This window comes from Euprymna scolopes, chromosome 18, assembly GCF_053919585.1.
Source record: "Euprymna scolopes isolate OS-2025 chromosome 18, ASM5391958v1, whole genome shotgun sequence".
Classification (NCBI taxonomy): Eukaryota; Metazoa; Mollusca; class Cephalopoda; order Sepiida; family Sepiolidae; genus Euprymna; species Euprymna scolopes.
Window position 1 is genome coordinate 99,720,810 of NC_136499.1, and position 19,776 is coordinate 99,740,585.

General features: G+C 34.1%; 1 protein-coding gene across 2 annotated transcripts in view; it reads left to right on the top strand.

Annotated features, from left to right (window-relative positions):
- LOC145297712 (wings apart-like protein homolog) overlaps positions 1-19,776 on the top strand; it is a 427,159-nt gene that overhangs the window by 344,537 nt on the left and 62,846 nt on the right. For both annotated transcript variants that reach the window (XM_080143917.1, XM_080143918.1), the window contains 2 exons: positions 3,482-3,642; positions 19,472-19,587. In XM_080143917.1, coding sequence (XP_080000043.1) covers positions 3,482-3,642; positions 19,472-19,587 — 277 coding nt within the window. The remainder of the gene's footprint in view (positions 1-3,481; positions 3,643-19,471; positions 19,588-19,776) is intronic.

Genomic DNA, 19,776 nt, shown 5'->3' on the forward strand with positions numbered 1-19,776 from the left:
GCTTTCGGTTAATTTTTTTTTTTTTTTTTTTTTAATCTGATTTTGTATTGGGGAAAAAAAACAGGTGTCATGTTTATATTTTTTTCAACAAGTCCAGAGACAAAGTAGATTCTTTCATTGATGTACAGGATTTGCAAACGTGAATTTATTTAGTAACGGATTTAGAATAAACTTTTCTCTTTTTTTTTTTTTTTTCATTAGATTTTTAAATTCTCTTTTGGAGTTTGTTTTTTTCTCGTCTTCAATCATTTGTTATGTATCTTTCAGGAATAATAATATAAATTTCCTGAGAACTCATAAAATTTCTCCGGGGAGGAGGGTATTAACATATAATCTATTAATCCCAGAACTCACTAAATTATAAAGCTATCAGCATATATATATATATATCGCCACTTGCCACTGAGGTGTAGTTGGAGATTGCACAATTCTTGCCACAAAATTCAATGTGCAGGCATCCTTACTGTGAATATCCATAATTTGTTAAGACTGAAGGAAACTATATAAGTAGTAGCGTTTGTGTGTACAACTCTCCAACAGCCTACACCACTTGACCGACCATGACCAAACCTGGCATGATGATGGTCCACCCACCTAGGAATGGTGCACATCATTTTCCAAGATAAAAGTCAAGGTCAAAGCCTATGTATATATATACTCTCCTACAGCCCATATCACTGGACCGATCATGACTAAACCTGACATAATGATGGTTTCTGACCTAGGGATGGTGCACACTATTTTTCAAGTGTACAGCAAAGTCTCACACAAAGCACGGTTATCTTTGCTAGTGTATGTATATATATATATATATATATATATATATATATAAGTATCTGATGATTTGTTTGGTATATCCATGCCATCCAATAAAACACGTGTAAGGCACAGCAATGAAATAATATAAATGTGAATTAAGTGGATACTTCTGTGATTGTAATTATATATTTGTTTATAAACTTATATTTACTTCAAAATGGTAATATAAATATTTGTATCAATGTTAATATTAATAGATTAATCCTATCCTGAAAAAATGCTCACCATTCAAGATAGAGCAGCAATATATGAGAGCAATTAAATTATGCAAATTAGCATTTACAATATTTATTGATCAAAAACAAGAATACAAGAGATAAAGAATTATTTCCTTATTTGAATTGAGTTTCAAATAGTTGGGATTCTTTTCTTTAAAGAAAAATAATTAGCAAAAAAAATTTTATAGACTTGCTATAACATTGCTGGTTAGCACAAAAAAACGATAACTAATGTTCAAAAGAGAGTAATGCTTGAAAAAGAATAAAATGTAAAAAAAAAAAAAAAAAGGAATAAAGTCGTGTACACGAATGAAGATGTAGTCAAAGACTATTAAAGTATAATCTAAGAAATTGAAAAAGTTTAAAACTCCATGTACATTGCTTTTAACAATAAAATGGGTAAATGCTGATGGAATTATATATATATATATATATATTTTTAATGATAAGACAAACCTTTCAGTATAAAAAAAAACTCTATATGATTAAGAGGAGTAAAAAATGAATAAGTTAAAAGGATAAAGAGTAAAGTTACATAAGAACTTTATTACATTATCATATCAATAAAATCGGTGTTGTCTTTTTACCCTTATCTTTGTATAATGCCGGCTTTTTCTCCTCTTCTGATGAGAAGCGGCGGTTTTCCCCTTATTTCCCTTTTTGTAACTCTTATTGACTTGTAACTTTACTCTTTATCCTTTTAACTTATATATATATATATATATATATATATATATATATATATATATATATATATATATATATATATATATATATATATAAAGCATAAGATCTTTAACCTCGCTCCATGTCAGTCATGACAAAGTATATCTCTTCTAAAATTGAAAATGGTCTTGAACCATTTTTGAATTTTTAATTTTTCTTGCCTGATGAGATCTATTACGATCGAAATGGTTTGCACATCGTAGCAAGATATGACTGTATTTGCATAAACAATAATATATATGTGTGTGTGTGTGTGTCTGTCTGTCTGTATATATTTCCCTACACAATAACTCTGTCAATTTTCAGTCTACAGACTCGAAATTTGGTGTACAGGGTAGTGAGATTTGGGAAAATCTTTGTAATCCGTTTTCACCCAGAAATTTGGCTCTTAAGAGGTCAAAGTTCAACGATTTGACCTTTGAGAATGCTACCAAACTCCTCCGCTAATTGTGGGTCTAAACACTTGAAATTTTAGATAGATTTTCTTTAATAACTTGATTTGAGCCCAAAATAATAAATGTTATGGGGTCATAAAGGGGTCAAAGTTAAAAAAAGATTGACCTCTGCAGTCTCGACCAAATTACTCGGACAATTTCTCGTCTAAACATTTGAAATTTTACATAAAGGGTATTCAGAGATAGGGCAAGCTTTTTAATCAGTTTGTGTCGAAAATTTTTGTTACCAATATATAAATGTATGTATGTTTGCATGTCTGCCTAAAACTTTCGACAGAGGCAACGGATTTTACCAAGATCAGTATCGTTTTGAAGTTCGACCTTTCAGGCGATAAATATCGAAAAATTGGCTAAAAACATCAATATCTTCACCTTCAACAGGGGGGGGGGGTCGCTTTTTTCGCTGATATTTTTTAAAGTCATCTTCTCCTTTCGATTGTCTATCCTTAATTTAAACCTACGTCACTTCCAGTTTGGCAATTGTCGTAACAGCAAAGACATCAGGTTTTTTCCCCCCGTTCTTTTCCTCCTTCGCGGTACGGGTTTGAGCCTGCCTTCCTACTACCTACTAACACGGGCTGAAATGCTAGTATATATATATATATATATATATATATATATATAAAAGGTTGGTGCAAAAATAATGTTTTTGACGTTCAACTATATATATAAAAATACAATAGTTTGGCACTATCAAAAGAAATTATGTCCAACTTGCTATGAATATGCACAGCTCTCTCTCTCTCTCTCTCTCTCTCTCTCTCCCTCTCTCTCTCTCTCTATATATATATATTATAAGTTGGTGCAAAAATAATGTTTGTTTTTTTTTTGACGTTCAACTATATATATAAAAATGACATTATTTTTGCACCAACCTGATATATATATATATATATATATATATATATATATATAGAGAGAGAGAGAGAGAGAGAGAGAGAGAGCTAGCTATGTGTATTCATAGCAAGTTGGACATAATTCCTTTCGAAAGTGCCAAACTATTGTATTTTTAATTTCAATAAATAATTACTGGTAAATAAAAAAATCAATAATTTAGTGTGTGATTATCTTTGATAATTTCTTATCCTCTCTCTTTCTCTCTCACTGATGTAAAAATTACACACATGCACACACAGCTGAAGTTTTCTCATAAGTTTATTAATGTAGAGATTTCAATATAGTGCATTAATCAGAATTTATCTTCAGTAGGAATATTTATTCTCTGCACCCTAATTTGTGTTTTTTGTTCTCTCGTTGTTGCAGAGCTCTGCGGCACTGCCAGCACGCCATCACTGCCTTTCCATTACATGATGATTCCGAAAGACCCGGTGACACAAAAATGGACAAAGAATCCAATGGTTGGATCATCTTCAGCTGTATGTTGGCTATTCTACGGGTTTTATTAAACTTGACACACGAAAATGGTAAGTTAGCAAACGGTATCTATACCCTCCCCCCTCTTTCTTTCTCTTTCTTTATTTCACTCTTTCTCTCCCATTCTCTCTTCATCTGGGTCTTTCTCTCCCACACCTTCTCTCATCATCTCTCTTTCCTGCTCATTTCTCCCTCTCATCGTCTCTGCCCCTCTTTTTCTCTCATCCTCTCTTTCTCTCCCCTCTCTCTCCTTCTTTTTCATCATCTCCCTCTCTCTCTCCATTGTCTCCTGTCCTCTCTTTCTCTCCCTTTAATTCTCTCTTTTCTGCTCATCTGCTCTCTCCTTCTGTTTCATCATCTTCCTCTCTCTCTCTCTCACTCATCTTCTTTCTCTGCCTCTTATCCTCTCTTTCCCTCTTTCTTTCGTCATCTCCCTCTCTTTCTTTCATCATGTCTCTCTCATCATTTCCCCCTTTCTCTCTCATTCCATATCTTTATCTCACCTTCTCTCTCTCTCTCCCTCTCATCCTCTCTTTTTCCCATATCTTCTCTTACTCATCCTCTCTCTCTCATCCCTTATCTTTATCTCTATCCTTCTCTTTCTCCCTCTCATCTTCACTTTCTCTCTCTCTCTCTCTCTCTCTCATCTCTGTCTCTCAGATTTGTAGCAGTCACTTAAAACAATTAGACTTCAAATTTATGTGTCTGTTAAAAAAGAAAAGAAAAAAAAAGAATACTCATACCTTTCGACTCCTCCAAATGTTGCCAATTCCTGATTCTGATTTTGACTCTGACTCCAAAACCTTGTTGTCTGCATCACAGTTTTGGATATCATTTTCGCCTCCATTGGTTCCTTTCTCTTCTGCTCATTCCCGACTCAATGAGTGATAACATAAGTGTCACTGCATTGGATCTTGGCTTGTTGCCATAACAACTGATGATACCTCTTTCGCTTGCAATGGCATTTTTGGGTTGGCAATTTCGTTTCATCCTCTGTAGCATTTTCTTTGATAGGAATCGATTAAATAATGATTGATTTCATATTGGAAATAATCCCACTATTTTGTCTGATCTGATCTACTCAGAATCAATACCTTGATCAACTCACCAGTAAAATGGGAAGGGAGGGGGTCACTCTATTACATTGTTAAGATTTTAGTCTTAACCCAGTTTTCCAGTTGATCCTGGGTTTGACCTGAAAGTGCATTGAATGGTGAGCTTCTCAATGTGGGAGCTTTGGAGAGTATGAAATCACCTCATAGTTCTAGGCCTATTCTAACTTCAAATAGTAATACTTGCCAAGGTCTTATGAATGGGTTAAATGTAATCAAGCATTTTGCTGTTAAATTAAACAAAATAATGGTAGAATATTACATTTTTACACGATTGGTAGAATTTATTGGGTGTTTTCTATCAATATTTTGTTTAATTTTCAATTTTTTTAACTATTTATCCCTCATCAGATGACCGTTGAATGTCAGCAGTTTTTTATTTTTTCTAACTTAACACTCAACACTACTTGTGTTTATAATGAAATAAATGCTTTATAATAAGTTAAAGCACAAAAAACTTATTCATAGAGCTAAGAGGTTAACTTATCTTGCCTTTGGTAACATTTATTTGTTATAGATTTGTTTTTTGACCACTTTTCGTTTTGATGCCTATACTGCAAAATGCTCATGTTAATTGCAGGTTATTTGTTCACCAAATATGTATCGACAAAAATTAATCTACAAACTAGTTGTTGAGATTAAAACATACACAAAAAATAAGAAATCACCGAAATCTTTTATCTATATACATATAATAAAATATAGTCGATTTTTTCCCTTTTAAATTCAGTCACTTAGGACTATAAACACAGATGCTACATATAATTCTAATATGATCACAATTCCTGCCAATAACTGGTGTGTTTCCAGAAATTAATAGTCATTTTTGTTAGTTCACTTAGTATTTCCCATGATGTAGGATAAACACATGTTACTGTTGGCTGGACGCCATGTTGAATATCCACCAAGTTCGATAACTCCGACTTTAACATTGCTGGTGTCAGGTGTAAGTCAAAGTTCCAAAAAAATAAAAATAAACAAAAACAAAAGGCAAACAAAGAAAACAGGTTATTAACACAAGTTTCTTAGAATTGCAGTAGAGACTCCCATCTTCGTCAAACTGTTTGCGACCTGTTCTTGTCCCTGGATCCATTCAATTTGGATTTCTTCCGACATTTCCTTTACTCTGGCCACATCAACTCTCAAATGTCTGCCGCTTACAAGATTTAATGATTTTAAGGTCTCTACCCAAGATGCATTGTCTGTTTTGCAAAGTACTTCAGTCAACTTGGGTAATCTGAAAATTTCTTGCAGCATAGCAGATATCAATAGACCTGCATCAACAGCTTCACTGAGTGCAAGAGTCTCAGATGCTAATGGGCTCTTTGTTACTCGATCAAGACATTTTGATGACCAGCATATACAAGCCAGTCTATTCATCTTATCATAAACAAAGATGATAAATCCATCATGTGTGGAACCATCCTCCAAGCTGGCATAGGTAGCATCCGAATAGCAATCCACACTCAAATCTGAAGGATTTCCCGGCTGTAGAAAGGATATGGAACCTGTCTTTCATTTTGACTTTAGTAGTGACTTGTTGGCTTCAAAAAGTAACTTCACTTTAGGAGATTTTCCGGTATTACTCATCCTACACACATCAAATGATACATCAAGTCGAGTCTGGGTAGATACCCACATCATTTGACCTTTTAGTCTTTTTAAATCTGTCTTCTCTTCACTCAGCTCATCATTTTTTCTTAAGGATCTTCCTTTCTTTATATCTATGGGAGAAATAATTGTTTTGGTTTATAATCTTCCGTTTGTCTAACGCACAATCACAGAAATATGAAGGTTCCATTTTCATGCATTCCAACCTTGAATATTTTCTTTAATTCTGAAATCACATTTTTTAAAAAAATAATCATTTTCACAAAATATAAAGTCATCTACATGCATTGCCAGAATACCTGTCAAGTTCATGTCATAAATCATGCCAAAGAAACAATGCATTGTCATATGCACTTACCATTCCTTTTAGTTTAGTTAATTCCTGAGTAACGCTCTTGTACCATGAACGGGGTGCATCATTCAATCGATGAATACATTTTTTTCAGCTTCCACACTTGTGACTCTGGACATGCCTCGGATGGTCGTCTGAGAAATGCTTCTCTCTCCAGCATTTCACCTTGCAAAAAAGCTGAGGTGTAATCAAGGGTCTCCACCTGCCAATTTTTAATGGCGGCTGTTAACATTACAAGACGCATAGCTTCACGGCTGCATGTTGGAGAGTCTATTTTTAGGTTGTGTGAATTTTCTTCATAATCATGTGTTACAAGATGAGCTTTTGTTATCTTTTTGTTGAACTTTTTCTGTTATCACTCATCTGGTTGATATGCGTTTTTGACCTATGTTAGGAACACATTCATACACTTTATGAGTTTTCATGTTTTTTATTTCTTTATCCTTTGCATCAATCACATCTTTTGATTGTTCAGTTGTGAGGAAAAAATGTTCTTCATGATCTTCTTCTGTTGGGAAAGTTCTCTTCACTTATCAACCTTATCCCAATTGATACACACTGCACGTTCATTTTCTGTAGCTGGTTGGTTGTTTTATTTGCTTTTACTTCCATTCCGATTGAAATTTACAATTTCAATTTCTTCCTTGATATCGGCAACTGTTTTGCATTCCAATGAAGAAATATCAGAAAACACATTTTTTAAAGCATCCTTAATTGATGCCTAAATTAAAGGAGGTGTGTGTTGAGTACAAAAAAAAAAGGTGGTAGTAGCAGGCAGGCTCGAACCCGTGATTCGAAGGCGGAAAAGAAAGTGAAAGAAAACCTGATGTTTTACCGTTACTCCATGACGTGACTGGAAGTGTAAAGCGTTCAAACTTAACATAGTCAATCAAAAAGATGACTTTCGGAAATTATGTTGCTTTTTAAATGCTTTTAAACTTCCCACAAAGGCCGTTTTTAATTTGGGGGAAAAGCAGTTCTTCCAAATAAGAGAGCACTCTGGCAGTATCCAAATAAATAGTAATTGTCTCGGTATGAAGGGTTTTTCCTACGTGACCAAGAACCAATTACAGAACAGCTATTACTCGGCCGAAGGGTCGGGAGTTAGTTTGGGTTTGATTAGTTTCACTTTATTTATATGAAAAAGACAAACACTCAAAATGAGGCAATATTTTAAAACTCGATCAAAAAAAAAAAAGACAAGGTCCGTTTGCAAATCTCAGATATTGTGATCTAGGAAGTATGTGAAAATTCCGCAATTGAACCGACGCAAAAAGCCTTTCATGGACATACACAAACGCATGTGCCCATTTTGCCTTTTATATATTAGACTAGCGGGGGTGCTCGGCGTTGCCCGGGTGTAAAAGAAAAAAAAAATTGGTAGGAGGTAGGCTGAAACCGGAAGCCTTGAAGCGAATAGCCTGACAACTTACCACGATGCTATGCAAGCAGATAAGTGAGGAAGGGTGAAATTAAACGTTTAAAAAACAGGTGCTTAAACGAATGTGAACGTGTGATTTTCTAGGTCAAACATCTCGCCATAGTAGTAGTAGTAGTAGTAGTAGTAGTAGTAGTAGAGAAAATGAAATCACAGCGCGAATTTTGTAACAAAATAAAAGATTCAGATGACCTCGTTTTGAAAATTGTAATCCAGACAGTATATAAAATGTTTTAAGATTTAGTGACCCCCTCCAAGCCCCCCCCCCCCAAAAAAAACCTTTGGCGGACATACAAAAGAAATGCACACACATTTTCCGCTTTTATATTATAGATAGCAGAACAGGAGAGTTCAATAGTATGACCACGTTGAAAGAATGGAGGGGAGTTCTTTGGTTAGTAAATGTAGAACAGTTGAGGTAGCAGGTCCAGTATTCGTGGGAAGACAAAAAGGAAAACATGGGAGGAAGCGATAAGGATGGATGAGAGAAAGAGGGATAAATAAAGACCTAGCCAGAGATAGGTTAATTTGGAAGTCAATTTTTTTTTATGCCACCCAACACGTCTTCATGTTGAACAAACGTTAAACAGATGATGATGATGATCGGTTACATGTACGTTCATGTTTTTGGTGTTTTTTTTTTTTTTTATCTTGGTTTATTCTAAAACTAACCAAAAAAACATGTTTAATCAAACCTCGCCTACACACGGCAGTTGTTAGCTCTTCAGAAAAAAGAAATTAAAAACGATAAAAAACATGCGCCCATAAAACTAATAACGAGGCATTCTGTTAGAAAATTCAATAAGAAATCTGATTTAAAAAAAAATATTGTAAAACTATTAAGTTGGGGTTATTCCAGCCCAATTCATCCAGCCCCGACACACCCCCTCTTGGATTTTTTTCATATTTACACCATACAAACTTTGGGTTAAAACTAAGAGAAATCTGCAATTTCAGCCCAGTTGGATTTGAGGAACATATTTTTTTTCACAGTCAGTTTCGGCCTGGAAATCAAAAATTGCTATCTCATGACGTAGAATTTTCGACCCCCAGCGTTTTACAAAATTTGCATTTTTGTTGCAAAGAATAAAGCTCTGGAGCTAAATATTCACACAGATAAGGTTTTGAGGGCAAGGAATCCAGAAATCATGGTTAGAAAGATGGCAAATGAGAGGAAGTACCTTATTTTTAACATTTTAGGTGGTACCGCAGCACTTTTTTAGAGCTTGTTTGGGGTGATATTTTGTTGAGAAAAAAACATAACTGTGGTGCTTTGCCAGACTTCTCCTTTGGATTTTTAAAGTGAGTTTGGGTTGGAAATTACAAAAATCAAATAAAACCTTTCGGCATATTTGACATTTCCAGACACTAAAGCCTCAAAATTGGCATTTTTATAAAAAGTTAAGGACTTTTTGGTGAATTTGGCAACAATCTAATCTTAAGCTATGATCAATATCTAGAGCTGAAAAAGGACTTGGATCGACCCATTAGAGCCCATTTTCATGATAGAATGTCAAATTATATCATATAAAAGGATATGGACAAAAAATAGTCGAAAATAAAAGACTGATGCATAATCTAGTTTATCGTAAGAAAAACTGTCAAACGAATATAAAACAGACATTTGTTATAACTCCAACTATCGACTTAATCTGTCAAAATAGTCCTGAGTCTTATTTTTCTCCTCCTCGGTGATGAAATATGTTCTACCATTCACTGAAATACTTGGGGTCTGCACTCTCATAACGACCTTGCTCAGTGGAATATAGCCTCGATCCCTATTAGTTGGCCAGTGGAATTTATGTGATGGTCCATGTGGATGCAGGAAGTTGCAAGTAAGATCTTTCTCTTCCCTGTTGTCACTCTCAATCAATGCTAACCACCAATATCCATCAAAAATGCAAGTAATGTAGTCATTGCATTTGAGCAACTCCAGAGTTTCATCTAACGGCACAGGCATGTCCAGGAAAGAATGATCGATAAAGATCGTTGTGTCAGCACTCAATTGCTTGCCCTGAATATTAAACTGAGAAGCTGGTTTGAAATAGTGACAGCTCCTTGTACCAGGCACAGTATCTCCCAGTTTATATCTCATTTGAAGTTTCTCTCGAACTGAAACCATGTCTTCTTTGCCGATCTTTAGAAACATGATACCAGTGATCGATGATCTGCAAAAATCTGCAACAGCATGAAAGGTGAGTATTTGGTCTTTTATTGGCCTTTGCAAGCTGGCACGGAGAACTTTGCGTTTGACAGCCCCACCAATTCCATCACAGGGTGATTTGCCATGGCTAGTTGCAAAAAATGCCCAAGTTGCATCAATTCCAAAATCTGATGAGTGATGGCAAAGGTTAAGAAATGCTTTGAAGTTTTTATATTGGCCAGCGCAGCCATCGCTGAAGTACTCTACACTCTTGATCCAGGGAAATTTCTCTTTGATGTACAACATCACCATTCTTTGTAGTTCATGCACAAAACAGGTGTCATGCTCAATGTCATCTGAAATGATGCATAATGAGATCTGTTGAAGTTTTCCATTGTTATCTTTGTAATAAATTACCACTGGATGCATGGTACACTGGTCTTTGTTCTAGTGATATCCCTGGATCTTATCTTGCACCACGTAGTGATAATTTTCCGCAAAGTCCAGGAGAAGGATACATTCGGTCTCAGTTATTTCTTCTCTTTTTTAGATACTGAGCTTGGCGCTTTGCTGTGAAGGAATGGGTCGTTAGATTATCAACATTGTATACCAATATCTCTATGAATTCATCTACATCAGCCATCTGTGTCCATAGCATTGTCCTATCCACACTCTCCCACCGATTATATGACATCTCACTGTCAATTTCCAATTCAGTAAATTTATCTCTGATATACTTCTCTAGAGCAGGGAAACCTGGGCATTTAGGACAACGGTGGACCATACATTCAAGACTATCGGTGTCGCAAACTACCAAGGCCATCAAATCTTTGTAAGTGATATTAAAATTGGGACTTTCAGTTGGTACATTAGCAGCACTCTCATCTCTGGATTCTTCAGCTTTCCTTCTGAGCTGAGTCTTGACAGTTAAAACAAAGCAGTCAACAAGCAATTTGCTGTTTTGATGGTGGGTGCAAACACAAACTGAATGAGAACCTGATGTCAAGATGGTGACACACCATTTTAGACGGAGCTCACAGAACTTTGAAAGACCTATTTTGTGTTCAGGATAGCTTTCTTTGTAAACTACATAAAGCTCCTTAAGATTGCATAATAGGAGCTGTTTCTGGACATGAACTTTGTTACCGATGCTCACAAAATCTTTCCCTCGAGGCATTAACCATGAAAATTCATCGTCCTCATAGAAAGCCAAGACAGAATTGATAACCTCTTTTGAGAGACCACTCCCCTTCTTCTGTGGCAATGAAAGAATACCTCGATCCTTTTTCAGTTGCCGTGCTTCACGTACTATATATTCAGAGACATTGAAATATTCAGACACCTTTTTTCGAGACCAACTTTCCGGAGCTAAAGTCATCAACTGGATCCTCTCACTGGTTTTCATTTCTTTATTCTCAAGTTTGGCCTTCATTGCATCCAACGATCATCATCCTTTGCCTTTGCCACTAAATCCATTTGACTCGTTTGGCTGCTAATAGGGCTTCCTAATTCAGGGCTAGAGATGTTAAGGACTTTGGCAGCTGCCTCTACTTGCATTTCATAGCTTCTTTCTAATGTCTCTCTGACAATATTGATTTTTGTGCGCTTCTGCATTCTACCAGTTTTTATAGGGGATATATCAAACATCATTAGAATGTCATTCAGTTTCTCTCTCTTTTGCTCAATTTGTGACTCATTTTCAAGGTCTTGATTGTCACTTTCTTCTGTTTCACTTGGATCTTCTAACTTCTTGGCAGCTGCTTCACAGTGACGGCAAAGCTTCCAGCCAGGAACAACATGGTAGCCCTTCTGCTTTAGCATCTCAGCCATGTCTAACTTGATAGCACGATCACCCTCTATCTTCTTTTTGTGCTTCAAAAAGATGTTGCAGCACTTTGTATATTTTTTCTCAAAGTAATGCCCCAAATGAGGTTCGTGATACCTGCAAATGTTAGCAACAGTTTCATCAGTGAGTGTGACACCAGCTCTTAATTTGAGCACAGTTCCTACATCATGCTCTAATGCAGTTATTGGTGTTGAAAATGGCTTCAGATTGTGGTGACATGCACTCTTCATTAGTAATCCAAACGAACATTGAGGAGCACTTGTCATGGATGATGTATATCCTCCCTCTCGTTTCCTTGATTCAGAAGACATTCTTAATTTATTGCTCTGGAATAATTATTACAATCTGATAATAAAAATTATAATAATTCACAATGAGCAGAATATGCAATACTCAACTGCAACATTAAGAGATTTACAGACAGTATAATACACAAATAATGTAACAGTAGCACATTCTTGATCAGAAACAAAGGCACTGTAATCAAAGAAATGAAATTTGCAAAAAGTAATATCTATCTTCTTAGTTTCTGACCATTCAAATTTGATAATGAAAAAAGAATTTCTAAAGTGTGAAATTCAACTGTATGTATTTCAAGGTGCTACAGAACTGCAATTCTGGGGTATAAGAAATTCTATTTTAACCATTATTATGCCTTGAGGTAATAATTTAGTAAGAAACCATAAAAAAGTGACAGGAAACAAACTTGGATTATTGACAAACTTAGAAGTTCACACCAAAGAATGCATTATTAGATCAATGCAACAAGTAAATAGCCTGAAAGAGAAGAAAATTAATCATAGCAGCGATGAAATATAACTATGAGACTATCATAACTAGCTAAAGAGACACACCCATTTATCAAAAAGGGTTTCATGTGAAAGTGTTTCTATGCTGAAGATTACCCTTTACAAATATATATCATGTTTTTGAGAGCCACAAATGTTGACTTCCCTGTTTGTCTTTGACAGTATTTAACATCACGCTCAGGTAATAACTCTGAACAAACTGTGTTGAAAATGTATCACCAGAAACAGAACAAAATTGATCAATCAAAAACATAACAGCAAAAAATCATAGCATGAATTCTCTACTTCACAACTAAAGTAATGCCATTTTGAGTGAAACAGATCAAGAAAAAGTATACCGATTTGAATCAACATGAAACAATCAGAACTGAAGTCAATGTAGTGTCTTTTGAGTGAAACTGAACAAGAAAAAGAACATTTAAATCAACATTTGAAAAAAGAAGCATAGGACATTATTCAGGTATCATATCATAGAGGAATTTGCTCTGACACTCAAACTTGATTACTCAGGTGGACATGATTCTGAACAGCTTAAATGCATTGATTGAAAGGATTTGCTGATTTAATGGTTTAGAAACCATGATCCAACTGTCCAAAAATTATGAACTGCACGGCACGATTGTATGATGTGTGCCTGAAGGTATAAATAAAAAGCACAATATCTTATTCCCACTGACTTTTTGGTAAACTGAGTCAACTCTACACTACCCCTAGTCACAATTCATCAACACATACAAATTAAAGAATACTGTTATCATGATCAGTGCTATTCTACTGCACATTTTTAATTAGATCATAAAAGAGAAAAGGAAAGAGAGGGTCAGCATGATAATGAGCAGAATGTTATGCTTCAAATGAAAATGTGACTTCATTCATATCTGAATGTTACCTTACATCTTTCCTCTAAATTTTAAGCTGTTGCTATCTGCAAATCAAAAGATAATGGCCAAAAGTTGTTTTTTTGAAAAACTCAAATGTCCAAAACTTGTACGTAATTAAAATTGCTGTCCATATGTGTGTCAAAAATCTTTTATTTTCGACTATTTTTTGTCCATTTTGACTGTGAAGTAGGGGTCCATATCCTTTTATATGATGTAATTTGACATTCTATCATGAAAATGGGCTCTAATGGGTCGATCCAAGTCCTTTTTCAGCTCTAGATATTGATCATAGCTTAAGATTAGATTGTTGCCAAATTCACCAAAAAGTCCTTAACTTTTTATAAAAATGCCAATTTTGAGGCTTTAGTGTCTGGAAATGTCAAATATGCCAAAAGGTTTTATTTGATTTTTGTAATTTCCAACCCAAACTCACTTTAAAAATCCAAAGGAGAAGTCTGGCAAAGCACCACAGTTATGTTTTTTTTCTCAACAAAATATTGCCCCAAACAAGCTCTAAAAAAGTGCTGCGGTACCACCTAAAATGTTAAAAATAAGGTACTTCCTCTCATTTGCCATCTTTCTAACCATGATTTCTGGATTCCTTGCCCTCAAAACCTTACCTGTGTGAATATTTAGCTCCATAGCTTTATTTTTTGCAACAAAAATGCAAATTTTGTAAAACGCTGGGGGTCGAAAATTCTACGTCATGAGATAGCAATTTTTGATTTCCAGGGCGAAACCGACTGTGAAAAAAAATATGTTCCTCAAATCCAACTGGGCTGAAATTGCAGATTTCTCTTAGTTTTAACCCAAAGTTTGTATGGTGTAAATATGAAAAAAATCCAAGAGGAGGTGTGTCGGGGCTGGATGAATTGGGCTGGAATAACCCGTTGGTGACTTAATTCTATAGTTATATCATCCATGCTGAGGGTATAGGGTTAATATAAAAGTCACAATTGGTACACTAATTAAATTTGTTGTGTTTCATGCTTCTTTCAAGTTTAAGCTGGATGAAATATGCTGTTTGATGTTGGTTTTGTTGGGAAGAACAAAGAACATAGGAATTTGAGATCACAAGAAGGAAAAACTATTTGATCCTGATAATAAATTATTCTTTATACTGAGATGAAAGTGTTTAGTAGAGGTTTTAGTATTTTAGTAACTGAAGTGTTATATATATATATATATATATATATTATTTTTATTTATATAGACAGATATTACATAGTTGCTACACTGAACGTGCTAATGTTTAGAATGATTGGGTTATTAAAAACCCAAAGGCTACTCATCAGGCAACAGAAATAAAGTTTATCCGCTATTCATCATAGCTTATCCTTAAGGTTTTTAATAGACCAAACGTTCCAAAACATTAGCATGTTCACTGTAGCAACTATGTAATATTTGTCTATATAAATAAAAATATTATACTCTGCTCTTTTTATTGAGCACTCTTAATAACCTCGTTTTAATTCATGGGTTTTGTCTCTTAAATACCTTTAACTTGGAGTGTGTGTGTGTGTGTGTGTGTACACAGCAGGGAGACACTATACTAGCAAGGAGACCCGACATTGCCCAAGATTGAACGATGATCAACAAATATTTAACACTCGTATATTTTTATTCTCATCGAAATCCGTGAAATCGCTCGGGAGGAAGCTTCACATGCCTCCACGCAGTAACTTAGTCCAAAATATATGTTATTCTACATTGCACTCTCGAGAACCTACTGTTTCTTTTATAAAATCATTTTATATAAACTTCTTTCCCGTTAAAAAAAAAAAAATAACATTAAGAAATTTATGTGTGGGGTTTGTTTGAACCTACAGACCACGTCATGCAAAGAAAAAAAAAAAATTTCAAGTCTTATGAAATTCTTTGCAATTAATGAAAAAAAAAAAAATTTCAAGTCTTATGAAATTCTTTGCAATTAATGAAAAAAAAAAAAATTTCAAGTCTTATGAAATTCTTTGCAATTAATGAAAAAATAAAAAATTTATGTGTGGAGTTTGAACCTACAGCCCATCTCATGCAAAAAAAAATGTGCTATCAACTTACAGTAGAATTTTCACAGCCTATTATTCTATCATTGTTGCTAAGCAACGATATGGAAAAAAATAGCTTTACCGGTGATAGATAAATTAAAATAACGGTTTCAATTATCGATTATGGGTAATTATCGGGGGTATTATGAGACAAAACTTAACTAAGATCACTCCCAGACTTATATACTAAAGTTCTGTAAATTTTAATGAAAATGTGTTCAGCAGTCTATAAGAAACAAACTCACACACACATACACAAAGTTGCATATATATATATATATATATATATATATATATACTAGCGGTTCAGCCTGGCTTTGCTCAGGCCCTATGTACTGTTCATAATTTTATGTGTGTGTGTATATATATATATATATATATATGAAAAATTTGGACTCATGTCCAGCCAATCTGCATCTAAAATATAATATAAATATATATCATAAAGTTAGATCCATGTCCAAGTAACCTATATCTAAAATTTCAAGTGTTTAGACCCAAAATTGGCGGAGGAGTTTGGTAGAGTAGTCAAAGGTCAGCTCTTTCAACTTTGACTTCTTGGCAGTCAAATTTTCGCCCAAAAACTAATTAAAAAGTTTGCTGCATGTCTGAATATCTTTATGTAAAATTTCAAATGTTTAGACCCAAAATTGGCTAAATAGTTTGTTAGAGACCGCAAAGGTCACATTTTTGAGCTTTGCCCCTTGGAAGCCAAATTTTCTGCCAAAAACTGATTAAAAATAGCTTGCCCTATGTCTAAATACACTTTATGTAAAATTTCAAATGTTTAAACCAAAACTTGGCTGAGTAATTTGGTAGCGACTGCAGAGGTCAAATTTGTTTTAACTTTGACCCCAATTTTGATCCCTTAACATTTATTGTTTTCGGCTCAAATCAAATTAAAAAGTTTGGTCCATCTCCAAGTAACCTACATCTAAAATTTCAATTGTTTAGATCCATGTTGGCAGAGGAGTTTGGTAGAGTTTTCAAAAGTCAAATCATTTAATTTTGACCCTTTGACAGCCAAATTTCTGGCCGAAAACCAATTAAAAAGATTTTTCTAAATGTCAATACTCCTTACGTCAAATCTCGAATCTTTAGACTGAAAATTAACAAGGTAGTTTGATAGGGAAATGTACACACACACAGACAATTTCACTTTTATATATATATATATATATATATATATATATATATATATATATATCTCAAGTAATTGGTATTCAAGAGAGAAAAATAAATTTAAAAAGTTTATTAAGAGTTGCCTGTCAAAGACTTGTGTTTTTAACTAACTCCCTGTCTGAAACATTAGCATATCCAGTGTTGTGACCTTGTAAATTTGTCTATATCATTAATAAATATATATATATATATATATATATATATATATATATATATATATATATATATAAAAAAATGTGTTTTTGTGCAATTGTATAAGAGCACTTTAAGTCGACCTGCGCTTGCGAAAGTTCTATTTTTTTCAATTTTGATCTCTTAGCACCTAGTTTTGCTGGCTAAAGATCAAATCGAATTTGTTCCACAGCTCAAAATCCTCTATGTATCGAGTTTTATGTTTATAAACCAAAAATTAACAGAGGAATTTGATAGAAACCGTTTTTCATACACACACACACACACACACATATATATATATATATATATATATATATATATATATATATATATAATTATTGTATTGCTGTGGTTTTCTAGTTGCTAATCCAATGAAAATGAAACCAGTTAAGACTATTGGCTTCATGACACTCCGAAAGAAATCATAACTGAAACGTGTATGCACATTTGCAGCCAATAATGTTAGTATAAATAAAGGAAATTATACTATATATATATATATATACACACACACACACAGACTTTTTTTACTTTTGCGAAATTATATGCACATATAACAGGTTTTTGTGGTAATCTGAAACAACAACAACTATAAATATTCAGAAATTTTAAAAGTATCAGAATCTGGCATGTAGAACAGAATCGGTAATTGCATTGGAATCGGGTATTTCAAACAATTTGTAATTGTATCAGAATCAGTAAAAATATTGGAACTTTACAATCACTCTTCTATGCACAAAAAATATGGCTCATAGCAGATTCAATAGTATGACTAACCAGTGCGATTATTTTGTAAAAGTTATCCTAAAAAAATTTTTTTTCTTTTTGCAATTTTTAAATGCTGTCATTATTGATGGGCACCCTTGTTGTGTCGCACTATCTCTCCATGTTTTCCTCACCTGATTATTATGCTCAGTTCTATTTATGTAACAACCCTATCATGATTTCAGATTAATAATGGATTACTCCCTTGTCCTGGTGAAGACCGGGTGGCGGGGGGGGGGACAAGAATATTCTGTCAATGACTTGACATGATTTAACAAAAGGTGGCAATAGAGATAAGTGTGTCCAATTATATGCGGATCACTTTACATGACTAGAATCAAATTTTCTGAATGATAAGAAGAAAAAAACGTATAAAAATAAAGAAATATATAATGAAGAATGATGTGTAATTATTTGTAGGTATATATCCACCCTGTCACAAAATTAATGAGTACAAAACTGCCCAAAGGAAAGGAGGATGCAAATCTATTACCAATGACGTTTTATTTCCTTCCCCCCCCCCCGCTTTCTGATTTCTATACCGATTTATGTTTTTCCTTTTTTTTAAAAAAATTTTTTTTTTTAACTTTCTAGCTTTAAATGTGTTCTTTTTGTTCTTTCTTTACATGTGACAATCATTCTCACCTTACTATTACTTTCACAACCTTTTTGGTTGATGTAACCTCTTGGTGTAACAGATAAATCCAGTTGTAAGTTACACTCATCTGGAGGTTGAAGGTTCAATCCTCAGTATGAACAATATTCAAAACACAACTGCGAATTACTTAGGGTGCCTACCTAGTCATAGCTGATGTAACGAGGTCATGTTACCCCCCCCCCCATAGATTAAATAAAGGTTCTTTGATACTAATTCAAAGGCCAAAAAAGTGTATTTTAGTGTGAGTTTCACACAAAAGGTTGATAGAAAAAAAAAAAAAAAATATTGACGTAATGCTATAGATGTTACATAATGAGGACCCTGTTTTAATGGCAAAGTTTGAGTGACACTTTAGAGGCCAGAGGTGACCTCAGAATGGAAGTCAGAAATCAATGAAACCCTTTTGGCTGGTAAGACTTCAAGCAGAAAAAAACGTGTCTGGGTGCTGTCCCCAATGGGGAGGGGTGTGCAGTGTGCACAGTTTGGCTAGTGTAGCAAGTATATTTATCGGAATCGGGAATTTAGAACAGAATTGATAATTGTATTAGAATCGTCCCATCATTAATTTGAATTATTCATTAATAATAACATTAAACAATCGTTTTAAATGGTAACCCCCCCCCAAACTGGACTAATTCTGTACCTGTTGAGCCTCGAAAGAATGAATATAAAAATTGTCTTGTTTGATTTTTTATTTTTAGCTGGACACACACACACAACTTTTCCTTTATAGAGTAAATCAGTGTGTACACTGGTGAAGCATACTTTTGTTTTCACCTTATATTTAACAGACAATACACTTGTATATGCATATTGAAATTAATAATGTTGAATCTTTCACTACTGTTGTGTTTTTATTTCAGATTATGGTAGTACGAAAGTCGGTTCGCAAGCAGGATTGATTCAAACTGTGTTTGACTGCATCCTTCAGGTACCCCAGTACACGATCGCTTGCAAACGATTTGACTTATTAGTTCTGGTAAGTAATAATAAGTTTTTTAATTTAATTTTATTGTTTATCTGTTCTTCTATCTTCAGAACTTCCCATTTTTATTGAAGTGAAAAATTTGCATGTTTTATCATGATTTTTTCCTAGTGCTACCAGATCTGGATACTTAACCTAAAATGCACCAAACATTGAAGTTTCTTTTTTTCTTTGCTTTTCTTT